The sequence below is a fragment of the Protomyctophum parallelum genome, assembly GCF_964188405.1.
Source record: "Protomyctophum parallelum genome assembly, chromosome: 11".
NCBI classification, from domain to species: Eukaryota; Metazoa; Chordata; class Actinopteri; order Myctophiformes; family Myctophidae; genus Protomyctophum; species Protomyctophum parallelum.
The window spans coordinates 14,284,091-14,297,318 of NC_139707.1; the positions used below are offsets into that span (position 1 = coordinate 14,284,091).

Sequence of the window (13,228 nt, forward strand, 5' to 3'; positions counted from 1 at the left end):
TCGCCATGCAACTCCTTGCAACCAAACTGTTGCGTCTAGACGCATGTAGTTGCAAGCAGCCATTAAATTGAATCACTTGGCTCGACATGGGCCACCATGCGCCAATGTGCAACAGGAAATATCACACCGCTGGTATGAATGCTAAAACCGTTTTGTTGTGTCTCGACCCATTGGTGTGGTTTGGGCTTTAGCCAGAGTGCTTTTTCATGGGATGCAGACGTTTGTTCGACATACAAAAAGTCCGACCGACAGGAGTCGGACAGCAAAGTTCCCCTGCCGAACTCCTGTCGATCAGACTTTTGGTATGTCGGACCAAAAGCCTGCACCCTTTTTAATACTTTTCATATTTTCAATATATTAAAAAAAAAAAAACACAGAAGGGGGCACTAGCATTGATTTATAAAGAAAATAAAAAACGTTGTGCGCCAGACACAGCGCCGATATGTCGGTATGTTTGCGTCAATAGTCTTTCTGACCCTCTTTCTCACTGCGCGTGTGTGTGTGTGTGTGTGCGTGCGTGCGTGCGTGCGTGCGTGTGTGTGTGTGTGTATGTGTGCGTTTTTGGGGGATGTGCGTGTGCAGGGCTCACACATGCTTCAACCGTCTGGATCTGCCCCCTTACCCGTCGTTCTCCATGCTGTATGAGAAACTGGTCACCGCTGTAGAGGAAACAAGCACTTTTGGACTGGAGTGACCCTCAAAATGGCTGACCCATCCAGGTGACTGTGGAAGGACAAGAAAACGGAATTCTACCATTTTGTTGGTCGAGGACAGACACACACACACAAACATTGTTTTGAAAAAGAAAACAAAAGGCAACTAACTTTGTGGACTATTTTTACCCTGCTGTTTGCGCCTGGCATTCCATCACACAGCAGACAGGCTTCTTCCAAATCCCTGCCCTTCTGTCACACCCCCGAAGAGACCTGATCAATTCTGTCACATCCCCCCAACGGGACAGGACCTGATCCAAGTGCAGAGGATCTGGAAGTGTTTTCCTATGTTACGAAGGACACCCATTTCTCACTACATCGCTCTTTATTTGTATAGCCACACGTGTGCTTTATCTCTTGGTTACAGGATTTCCAGCCCTTGTTCCCTCAAAAAACCCACCCCCACTTACCCCAGGGGGCCCAAGCTGGACCTCATACTCAGAAGACTAGCTGCCCCGCCCCTACCTGTCCCCTCCCTCCGGACCTCCAAACTGTGGTGTGTATACTCTGGGGTTGCAGTGTTCCGAACATGGACTAATAACTGTCATACACAGAGATGCATACACAAACGCACCCACAACACGTAACACTTGAGTGTGCAGACGAGACAGACAGACAGACAGACTTGCTTCTACTAACTGTGAGGTCACAGCAACAAACAATTCCTGAAATGGAACTCAGACCCTTGTACACTACAAAGCTGAATACATACAGTATACCACATCGAACACACACACACACGCACACGCATGCACGCACACACACAAACACCCCCCCCCCACACACACACACACACACAGACAGAAATATAGCCTCTGTTTTCTATAGGCTGCATGAGAGATGATAGCATTCCATATGGTCATATGTACCCTGGATCACTCTGGTATACAAACACCAAAACACATAACAGGGTTTCAATCTTTTTATTCAACTCTCACCATAGCAAGTGGATGGAACTATTTTCACACACAGGAACAATGTGTCACGAGTATGAAACAATGATGTACAGTAATGTGGTGAATGTATCAAAACAGTGAGTGAATGTATGAACTTCAAGCACCTCCAGTCGGCCTGGTGAGAGACTGACTTAGCAATACATTTCTACAGGGAACTGAAAGAGAATCATATTATGTGCCCTAATGAGGTTTCTACATGGAATAATTTGGTTCTATAAAAATAACAATATAGGTGACAAAATGATTCCATAAGGAAACCTTTTAACCACATGAATCCTAGTGTCCCTATTTCTGCGGCAAACATTCCGCTAAAATTAAGCAGATACACGCTTGTGGATCGCCTAGTTTCTGCAAAGAAATGTTGTGTTGAGTGAAATCAGGAGGGGGGCGGTCAACTAGGTATAATAGGGTTTAAGTGGTTAAGGGCCTTGTGAGCTACTGAACCCTTTTTGTTTCAGTTCCATATAGAACTTGGTGTTCAATATCAGAGGAGGCGCTACCTCTCCAGCAGGTGGTGCTCAAACCTTTGTGTCAGCTGAACTTACCGGTATGTGTTTCAAGTCTCTGTGATGGGTCAGTGGCAAGAATTTGATGATTGCCTCAGACTGACATGTAGTGGGACGTTCTTTTACACTGCAAGTGTTGAACAAACCCAAGAGTGAAAATGGAAACGTCCATTTTTAAACTCAGTAACACTGGATTGTACTGTGGAGAGGTTTGACTGGCTCAAGGTGTGGCGAAGCAAAAGAGGAAGAATACAATGAAATACAACCGATGGGCGTGGCATTTGGATGCAAACAGGTGCAAGACATCGACACAAGCGGGAGCAACACTGGGTGCTATCGTGACCATTGTACTTCTGTAGTGATGGGTCAATTGTTTCCTACTTACTGAATGACCTGAACTATTGTGGCTAGTATCCTCTGGTTGACAGTATGTGTCCATGCCAGACATTAAGCATGTGAAGAAATTAAGAAAACACTTTTCACACTTTATTGTGCAGAACCCGAATCCAAAGGACCCTTGCACTCCGTCTCTCACACAGTCTGACACACACACACACACACACACACACACACACACGCACGCACGCACGCACGCACGCACCCACGCACCCACACAGGCACACACATACTCATTTTCTAAGGGGTGCATGCAAGGTAACTACTGTACATACAGAGTGGTGTTGGAGCTAGATCACAGGGGCTGGAATAGTGCTAGAGAGCCTCCCAGATGTTATTGTATGTTGTGGAGGCAGCCTTCGTATCCCAGCCCTGACCCAATACTGCATGCCAGGATCCTCTGGGCCAGCCCAGCTCTGTGAGCTGCACCAGGTTAGAAGCCCCTAGATGGCGTTGTGTTATAGCTCAATATTGCATGCCGATAATAGTGAAACACAGTGTCCTTACTAGCTTTTTTGCATGAGGATATCGCTATCTGTTGTGGAGGAGGGGTGGGGGAGCTGGATAGGTTGTGTCACTTACTGGAGGCAGGCGTCCCTGTGCTCATCCTGACACTGTCATACCCTGGCACTGTCATAGCCAAAGGTACATATGGAGCCATTGTAGAGGTCTCACACTCTTTGTTGAACTGCTGCAACACCTTTACCCTGGGGGCACTGTTTGGATTTGTTTTACTCTCTTTTCAGCTATCGGAAATGACAAGGAATGTTACAGTAACTCCTGCAAGAGTGTTGTTAGTGTTGTTTTGCACTGCATTAGTTACTGCGTAACATTTCAAATGTCATTGCTTCCATAATTACTGTAGATGCAGAGGGTGAACTTCAACAATGGCTGCTAGTGTTAAAGAAAAGAAAACCTGTGTGTGTTTGTGATACGATATCATGTGATGTCACATGATATTATGATATGTTACCTCTATGACAGTGCAATAGAAAGTGTCACAGACAGCACGCCCTTAAAATGTTGTATGATTACTTTTGTGTTTGTCCACCTATCTTAGTAATAGCTTGGACATGATTGTGTCATTTATGCTCCGTCATACCATGGCGTCTCGGACCGGAAATAGCGGATCTAGGAGATAATTTCGGTGCATGACGTCATCGTACGACAGACCATGAATGAAGGTTCATAGTTCCTGGAGACACAGAGAATCAATAGGGCTGTTATGATTTAACGAAAGCAAGAGCACCTGTACGTGTTACCATGTGAGCAGTCATGTTTGTCTCTATCTTTGTATATAGTTGTACATGTATGTCTGCCCCATTGTCTATATAATTATATATTTTGCACCGAATGTACCAAAGGTTTGGGGCTTGCATAGTCAACCATTAGGCCTATATTGGCATCACCTTCTTTCTGGCGTGTGCCATATCACCTCATCTCTGCTTGAGGGCCATCTTTAACTGTCCTTCACGTTTGGGTTGAAATGGCGTGGCCAACCAGACATTTTCCATACCAAGGCTTGTTCTGCTGCAAACGAGATTGATTTCTTGCTTTCTTCCAAATGAGGACAAAGCTCACCATGTTCCCAGCTTCCTCGCTCGGTCCATTTGTGACACAGCTCGACCCCTCTTTTCAGAACCCCACTCTATGCAAAGCTCCTGTATGTATGTATGTCTCCATTTCACCCCAATGATTGTAATAAAAGAGAACAAATGGCAAGTTTTAATTAATGACAGACGAGTCTGTGTGTTCTTGTATACAGTATATGGATTTCTCTCTTGATATGGACATCAGTGTCTACATTGAGGATTTGTTTTACGATCCTCCTTCAACATTCCCTGCTGACATGGTCTGCCCCAGACCGTGCTTGTGGTCAGGGTTAGGGTTTGAGGTAGGTTGTCGGTCTAATGACAGTCGGACCAAGTCCTTTTCCAGTAGGCTTTATTAATTCTTGATGAATGAATGTGAAACACAAAAGACACAGTAAGTATATCAATATCGGTATATCGATCTGAATTTGAAGATTTTTTTTTTAACTGTTTAGTATAATTTTCCTTGATTTTCTTTTTACACAGGCTATTTGTGCGTTTACACTGGCATATGCAAAGCTACAGTTTAGCATACATTTTCAGTGGAAGCCAGCGACATGAAGATACAAAGTGACAAATATGCTGCATGGCTTTCTATCTTTGGACCATGGACTTCTCATTACTTGCGCAAGCAGAGCGCGCAAGTACTGTGGTACGTATATACAAATACTGCAAAGGTAACGTGTATGTATTTATGTAAGAATGGTGGTCCCTTTTGCTTGTTTGCTTACGGCACTAAATGTGATGTCCTGTGACAGCCAAGTCTATGGACTTTTAATGTTTGTTCACAGCAGTTAAACATGTGACATCATGTGGCAGCCACAGTGGACGCCCCTCACTTCATACAAGTGTGATTTTTATTGCAGTTTTTGCTTTTGCTTTCCTGTATTGTGGCTATCTAGCCGCCCAGAGTTCAGCACCACGGCCAGCTCCAGCCCCATGGCCATCTAGTGCTCACACTACCACAGTGGTGGCTGGCTCTCCTTGGTGCTAGACCAGTGGTTCCCAAAGTGGGGTCCAGGGACCCCCAGGGGTCCTTGAGGGAGTTCCAGGGAGTCCCCAGCTCAATGAACCAAATGTGACGGAAGGTAGGAACCGAAACCTTAGGTGTCTGTAACTCTGAGAGTGTACAAATGCCAACATAGCACGTAGCCTTTTGGGCTCTCTCTTAATGAAACAATACCCTAGACCGGGTAGAAGTTTTGTTGGAGCTTGTCTATTTAATTAATTACTCCCACCCTGCTGTTATTACGAGCCCCCTAAATAAATTGGAAGTCTTCAGTCTACTACACACTATTCTCCAGAAAAAAATTTAAGAACTGAATTATACCTATACTTAAATGTTTATCAACTTAAAATAAAATGGATTAAAAGAAATCACACTTGTGTGAAGTGAGGGGCGCTCTTATCATCATCACATTCCGTGCTCAGCCAATCAAATCATCACATTCGGTGGTACACAGACACACAAAGTTGGGCATAGGAGGGGCTAGCGCCCTTCAAAAATAGAAGTAATTTCATAAAATGAGATTTAAAAAAAACTTTAAAAAAAATGCTTAACGAATTCACAAATTCACTTCCTCTGCCTGCTTAGGATCCTTCTTAGTGCCTCAAACTGGTAAACAAACTTCAGAATTTGTGTCATGAACATCTCGTCAGTTTCCAATGGGTAGCCTATAAGTTGATGATAATAGTAGGTTACATAAGAGTAAAATTATTTTTGTTCTGGTTCCACAAACATTTATAGCACCAATATAATCAACAAAAATAATATTGAATGAACATCAGTGACATTCAAGCCATTGAGAAATGTCCCAAATCTCCCAATGGCCAGTCTGGGCCTGTCATGCCATAAAAAATTAAAAAAAAACACCACACGGGCGCACCCCTCTCTCACATGCACAAACATACGCGCATGCAAGCACGCACGCACGCATCTGTTTCAAATCTCAATGAGTTTCTTCAGGCATTCCACCACGTCCTCTCCCCTTTCCCAAGGCACAACATTGGCCTGGAAGTTGTCCATCTGCTTCAAGAGCTGGTGCATGGTGAAGTCCTTCCTGGGGAAGGCTGTGTCATCGGGGCCCAGGGCCCTGGAGGGACAGATGTCATTGGCCCCGTCCCCAATGTAGAACACCTTTTGGAAGGGTGCCTTGCCTCGCTCTTGCCGTTTGGTCAGGTACTTCCTCAGGATGACTTGCTTGCACATGTTCTCTGGGCAATGTGTGCAGTTGTGAGAGTGGTGCGGTCGCAGGACGAGTTGTCCGTCCACGAAGCTCGCCGGGTTGCTGAAGATCCTCTGGAAGAGGTGACGGACGTTGTTGTATTCCAGCCACTTCTCAATGAAATACACGTTAGCATCGGAGACCACCAACAGCTCAAAGTCATTCTGGTGGTTGTCGAGGTACTGGAAGAGAGCCGGCAGGCCAGGGGTGGGAGAGATCTTCTCCACCACCTTGCGGATGGAGTCCTCAGACACGTCCCGCTCCGCCATGTAGGCCAGCGCATTCTGCATGTACTCGTAAAAGTTTTTCTCTTTCAAAGCCATCAGTGTATTGGGAAGCTGCTGGCCCAGTATTGTGTCCACCACCGTGTCATTGCTGTCCTCGTTGACAATGGTGCTGTCGAAGTCAAGCAGCATCAGGAAGCGTCGTGTTGGAGACTCGGCAGTGCTCGGGCTGGAAGTGGCAGCCATCAGCAGAAATGGCTACTTCAGACAGTTACGTGATACAGCTTCTTCTGTTGTTATTGCCCGGGATGATCCAAGTGGAGGGTTCTGCAACTACTGACCGTCAACACGGACAGGATGAAGTGTTGCCATCTTATTTTCAGGGGATAGCTGAAAGCATGCGAGCTAAAAGCAGGCTAATATTGTGTGTTAAATGATATTATTTTTTGACATTTTACTTTAAATGACAATTACATGGTTGTGTTGACAATGTGATGTCATTGCATGATGACGTCAACAAATTACGTGCAAATTCATGGTAGAATGGTAGATTTTTAGAACTTGATAATCTAAATGGTCCATGAAAGACTCCTACTATACATACTTTTTTTTATTCATTATAGTAAGTATTGTAGCCTACACACTATTGATTCCCTGAAGAAGGCCGAAAGGCCGAAACGTTGGTTAATAATAAACATACAGCATCGTGGCTACAAGTGTGGCTTTTCTCTTTTTTACTTGTTTACTGCCTTACGCCAGCACCTCACCAACACTGGTGTGCGCCCTTTCCTGTTTTGTCAGCCTACACACTATATCCTTCTAAACATGTGTACATCATTAAACTGGAAGAGAACAATCAACGGAACCATGTCTTCTCGCCTCCCAGTGAACTGTGGGGTTCCCCAAGGAAGCATTCTAGGGCCGTTACTGATGACATGCTCTCAGTAAAGTAAATTATACCGTATCTGGGCTGTATTCTTGACAACAAACTGACAAGTGAAAGCATGGCAGCAGCGGTAATCAAATAAGTTAACCAAAATTCTCTTTTGTCAACTAAAGTGCTCTCAGGACTCTAGCTTGGAGCCCTAATTCAGCCCTCCTTTGACTATGCTTGCACCTCTTCTAAGACATCTCAATGTCACTAAAGACTCAGCTCCAAACATCCCAAAACAAACTAATTCGACTACTTCTCAGCCTGAGGCCCATGACCCATCTTTTTGCAACCCATTTTGATAGTCTACTCTAGGAGTATGTTGGCTCCGGGTAGAAAACATAGTTAAGCAATTGAAATTGGGATTGACGTTTACAATTGTAAATTGTACAATTGTAAATTGTAAATGCAGCTTTGCCCCCTATGCCCTCAGTACCCGCATACCTGACCAATTACCTAAGCGAGCGACACCCACAGCCACAATACAAGAGGATGGCACTCGACAGAGTGCAGTTCTAGTATTTTCCAAAGTGATGTTTCATAGTTTATTTTATATTAATGTATTTATTACTAATGACTGCATTAAAACATCCCGTTATGTATGGATAAATCACATTCGTGTGAAGTGAGGGGCGCTCTTATTATACATCATCATTCATTTCATCTCATTCTGGCCAATCACAATTTTCATCCTCACTTTTCTCAACAATGTTTGTGATTACACAAACCCTCAAAGCTGGACATAGGAGGGGATAGCGCACCTCAAAAACTCACAGTTGGATTGGAGAGGGGGGGGGGGGGGGGGGGGGATTGTGACCTCAGGATGCAGTCCTCATAATGTGTCCTCAGACACTGCACAACACTCATAACGAGATTTCCACCTGGAGCAATTGAACTGCATTTTCACACAGGCATTCCTGAGGAATTGTGTGTAGTTGCCTATAGGCAATATAATAGCCTACATATTGTGATGTCACCGTATATTGTCCAATCATATGAGGGCAAAAAAGTGTATAAATATATATATATTTTAAATCATTCACCTACTTTGGGTATGTCAAATCCCTGAACGGGCATGCATTAGTAATAACTCATTACTAGGGCGGCTGTGGCACAGGAGTAGAGCTGACCATGGTCGTCCAATGATCCCTGCCTGTGTCAGCGGTTCGAATCCCGGCTCCTCCTGTCCACATGTCCAAGTGTCCTTGGATAAGACACTGAACCCTACATTGCCTCTAATGAGTCGGTCGGTGTGAGCTTGCCACCTAACCCTAACACCTGTGTGAAGTGAGGGGCGCTAATATATTAAAGTCTAACTCATGTTGATTAGGTGATGTAATGGTGCAAACAAACATTAAACGCCATTAAAACTCATTCTAGGCCAAATACGTTTTTGACTTCTTTTAACAAATAGCTATCCAGGCCAAAGACGTTTTTTTAACATTGGGGATTTTTTTTTTTTTTTTTTTATCTTACAACTCTCTTTCTAAAAAAATAGAACAAATCTATGTTAGCCTGTGCTGAACTATTGCTACTGCCATTTAGCTATGTATGAGCTAATAGAGGGAGAGGGGGAGACAGAAAAGGAGAGAGAGAGGTAGGGAGAAACTCTGCACATACTTTGGGCATGGACTAGTGATAGTTAAATTACAGAACTCCCATACTAGTTTGCATGTTCTCCCCGTGTCCCCTAGGGTAGGTACCCTCACAAAAACATGCAGTAATCCTGGTCTCTAAACTGCCTCCCCCTGGCCAGCCGGGGCGCCTGATGGAGGGGAAAGGAACTGGTTGGAATAACGTGTTCCTTCCACACGCTACGTCCAACCAGGGAAACTCCCCCCTGTCAGGTATAAAGGAGCAACTTGGACACTCAAGCATGAAGGAAGCATGAGTTAAGTCCGTTGCTCTCCCCAGGTTGGCGGAGGTGTAGAACCCAGGATCACATTAGATGATTGACACAGGGGTGAAAAATGGGTTTACAAAATCGTGGGATAAAAAATAAAAAATAAAAGAAAATAACTCCCATACTTGACATAGGCCTACTACATAAATAATAGACAAATTAAATGTTTGACAATTCCTTCCTTAACCTATTCCAAATTGACCATCTGCATCCAGATTCAGAGTAGGGTTGATATAAGATGTCACAATATGGGATGCACATGCAGATTAGACACTCCAACAGACCGACATGCGGACAGTCGGACATGTGGTCGAACATACACTGCTCCCGTGCTTGCGTTTAGGGTTTGAGGTAGGTGAATTCAGAACACCAGAAGCCTTAGAACAGGAAAATGAAGCCATAATGTTATGCTATATTTAAATTAATATAGACAAAAAGTGAGTCACCTTAGTTTTCTTCTGGACTGGAAAAGATGCTATTGACAGTCCACATCCAATACTGTACAATGTACAGTATGTATTGCCTATACTAGAAATGACCTGTAAAGTTATTTTATTGTAGCCTATCATATACACAATACAATACCACCAAGCAAGCAGTGCTGCTGGATCTGACAGTTCCGTGGGAAGATCGCTTGGAAGAAGCCTTTGAGAGGAAGCTCTCAAAGTATGCATGACTGGTCAGCGACTGTCAGCAGGCAGGTTGGAAAGCAAGGTGTTTCCCTGTGTTGGATTCAGAGGATTTGCAGCCCGTTCCTTGGCCCTCGCCTTCAGTAGTTTAGGCATCGAGAGAGAAAGAGGAGAGCCATCCGCAGTACCACCGATGCAGCAGAAATATCCTCTAGATGGCTGTGGCTCAAAAAAGGGGAGCCGTGGAGTCATGGTAGCTACAATAGCTAGCCATCTGGACACAAGCTGGGGTCTGATCAGCTCCGGCTGGGTCACCTGCAGGAGGGCGTATGATGTTGAAAGACCCAATTGCAAAACGTTCAGTGATTCCTGGGACATCACTGAAGATGTGTCCAGTAAGCATCAGTAGATGTACCGTATATCTAAAACAGCACAATACTATATAAAAAAAACGTAAAGAAACACAAAGGTCTCCACCTTTGCAGTCTTTCCCTCTCTGACTCGCAGTTCTTGTCCTTTAAACATCTGTTTCGCAACAGTCCGTTCCTTTGACCAAAGCATAATTGTTTCCACATTATTTCCTAATGGAAATCAACTGTGCACAGAAGATTCTATTGTTAGAGATGGGCTTTGCAGCCATGTCCCTGGTGCAGTTCAGTTGGTAGCAGTTCTCTATTCTCCTGTATGATGGTGCTTAGTTCCTGGTTGGTACCACTGAGCACATTCCTGTTCTGCTTTCTTTCACAACTGAATGAAGGGAGCCTTTGTAAAGATGGTGATCTCATCGTCCCCTTTCTTCTGTTCAATTGCCCGGAATTTGTTCTCTGCTGTTATCATCTATGTTGGTAGTCATGGCTGCCAGTTCCCACCTGATGTCATGTGGGAGACACGACTGCTCCAGATTGTGGTGAATAACTGCTAGCTTGCATAATGTCTTCAGACTTGGACTTAAGTCTAAGATGTACAGGTGAGACACCTTGGTGTCATCTTCATTTGTATCTTCGTTATCTTCAACATCCATGGGAATGGGTGTGTATCTGTATATGTATCCTCCAAAGATGATGATACGATCTCCCACCATGCAACAGCACATACTAGACATCCAACAAGTGCTTTTCCCCTTTGGCTCAACCTTCTTCCAGGAGAAGGTCTTTGGATTGAATTCCCACAGATCGTTGAAGCTTCGGTTCAGAAGAGAGTTGAAGCCACCAAATATGTACAGCTTCCCATTGTAGTCAAAGGCTGAATGACCTGCGCGTCCTTCTGGAAGAAGCTGTGCATAAGGCATGTTAAGCCAACAGTTGGTCTGTGTGTCAAACACACTGATGGTGTCGTGGTTGATCTGGTCTGCTGTGCCCCCAAACACAAACATATTTTTCCCGATGATGTTGGCAGACTGTTGTGATGAAGCAGGTGCCGGAGTGCCTCTGGTGTTAATTAAAGTCCAGACCATTGTGGCTGTGTCCAACTTGTAGATGTCATTAGTCCACTGAGTTAGCCATTTGTAACCTCCGAAGACATACATGACCTTGCCCAAGTAACAGGCTGAGTGGCAGAACCTCGCCTCTGGAAGAGTCCCAGAAATCGTGGGAATGACCCATCTGTGGGTGTCGACATCGAATGCATAAAGCACATTGTAGAGCTCCCTTACCCCATTAAACCCACCCCAGATGTAGATGATATCTTCTATCAGCACAGCTGTGTGACCCCGGCGCATGGATGGAACCTCAAAGGGATGATGTTCTCTTCCAGTTGTCACTAGGGGCAACTTTATCCAGCGTAATGATATTACGTTGAAGACGTGTACATCAAACTGATCCACCATGTTGTACATATAGGTCTCCCCGTAGCAGTACCCTCCAAAGGAGTACACCTTGTGCCTGACTGCCACAGCAGCATGACCAGTTCTCTTTCGTCCCCCTTCGAGATGGACCAACCACCTGAACATCTCACAACTCTTTAAAAGAATGGAGTGGGTGTGTGCAGTACCAAATATCTTGGAATATACAGTGGAAAAAACGTCACACAAAGCTTGGCCAATCTGTGAAACCGAATGGTTTCATGTGCATTATCCAGGTCAGGTGATCAGTGAGGTACTTAGTATGAACTGAGTGCGTGCGTGCGTTTCATTGATTGATTGAAATATGTATTAACAGTTTTTTAACAGTACATTTCAAGCACAAACTCAATACAAAGACTGTTAACTGTGAGTGGACAACCCAATTAAGCATTACACTTGTTTACAAGAGGGTCCACCTTGTTCAATTCATCAAAACATTTTGAGACGTACAAATAGACACTTCTATAGCCTATAGTCATAGAACAGAACAGGAATTCATCATAAAGGAGGTGTTGTAGCCAATTTGATGATTTTATATTGTGGTTAAGTTCTTGTGATGACAACCCGGGCATAGGCGGGTTCAACCAATCACAGGCACAGCCTACTTGTATGTGTCACAGGTGCACGGCAGCAGGGATTTTGGGAAAGCCACAGGGAAGCCACACAGTTTTTCAACCGTGCGTGTTTTGTTTGTTTTTCAGTTGTTTTGAGTTATCCTTGGTTTATTTTGCATCAGAAGTTATTGTTTAAGTTACAGTTTAAGTACCCGGCTTATGTCATGCTTTATCCATCCTGCAAGCAAAAATAAAACCTTTTAAATGCACTCAACGAGACGACCTGAGTTACTGTCATCATCACCACGCGTTGGAAAGAGCTTCACACCATATCCCTCACTGGCATCCTTTTGTTGGAAAAGTTGCCTTTACAGGAGGTAAAAAGGGAAAAGAAACATATATTGAGGGGACTGTGTGTGTGTGTGTGTGTGTGTGTGTGTGTGTGTGTGTGTGTGTGTGTGTGTGTGTGTGTGTGTGTGTGTGTGTGCTGTGTGGTGAGACAATTAAGTGCATGCGCACATATGTTCAAGTCTGATAGGGTTCAAGACAAGTGCAGCCTACAAATTGTGCGTGCTCAGACCAGACCCAATTGGGTGTGCGCGTGCGTGTCTCTCAGACTCGCTGCGTGTGTCCGATCGAATCAGTTTAAATGGAGGAAACTGGCCGCTTCTCTCTCGTCAAATTGTGTCTGGAAGAAAAACGGGGATTATTAATTTAGCTACAACTTTACCGGATTATGGCTTTACTGGGGATGTGAAT

General features: G+C 44.4%; 2 protein-coding genes across 2 annotated transcripts in view; one reads left to right on the forward strand and one right to left on the reverse strand.

Annotated features, from left to right (window-relative positions):
* The window catches only part of hecw2a (HECT, C2 and WW domain containing E3 ubiquitin protein ligase 2a), a gene marked incomplete at its 5' end in the record, with an annotated part of 32,904 nt that extends 31,554 nt beyond the window's left edge, over window positions 1-1,350 (forward strand). Inside the window, one exon of the mRNA XM_083776959.1 lies at window positions 583-1,350. Coding sequence (XP_083633085.1) covers window positions 583-694 — 112 coding nt within the window. The 3' untranslated portion in view covers window positions 695-1,350. The remainder of the gene's footprint in view (window positions 1-582) is intronic.
* Window positions 1,351-6,105: 4,755 nt separating this feature from the next.
* LOC310866901 (putative phosphatase phospho1) lies at window positions 6,106-6,858 on the reverse strand (the record flags this gene model as incomplete). The annotated part of the gene is made up of 1 exon (XM_083776697.1): window positions 6,106-6,858. One exon carries the CDS (start codon window positions 6,856-6,858, stop codon window positions 6,106-6,108), a length of 753 nt encoding a protein of 250 aa, XP_083632823.1.
* Between the last annotated feature and the right edge of the window lie 6,370 nt (window positions 6,859-13,228).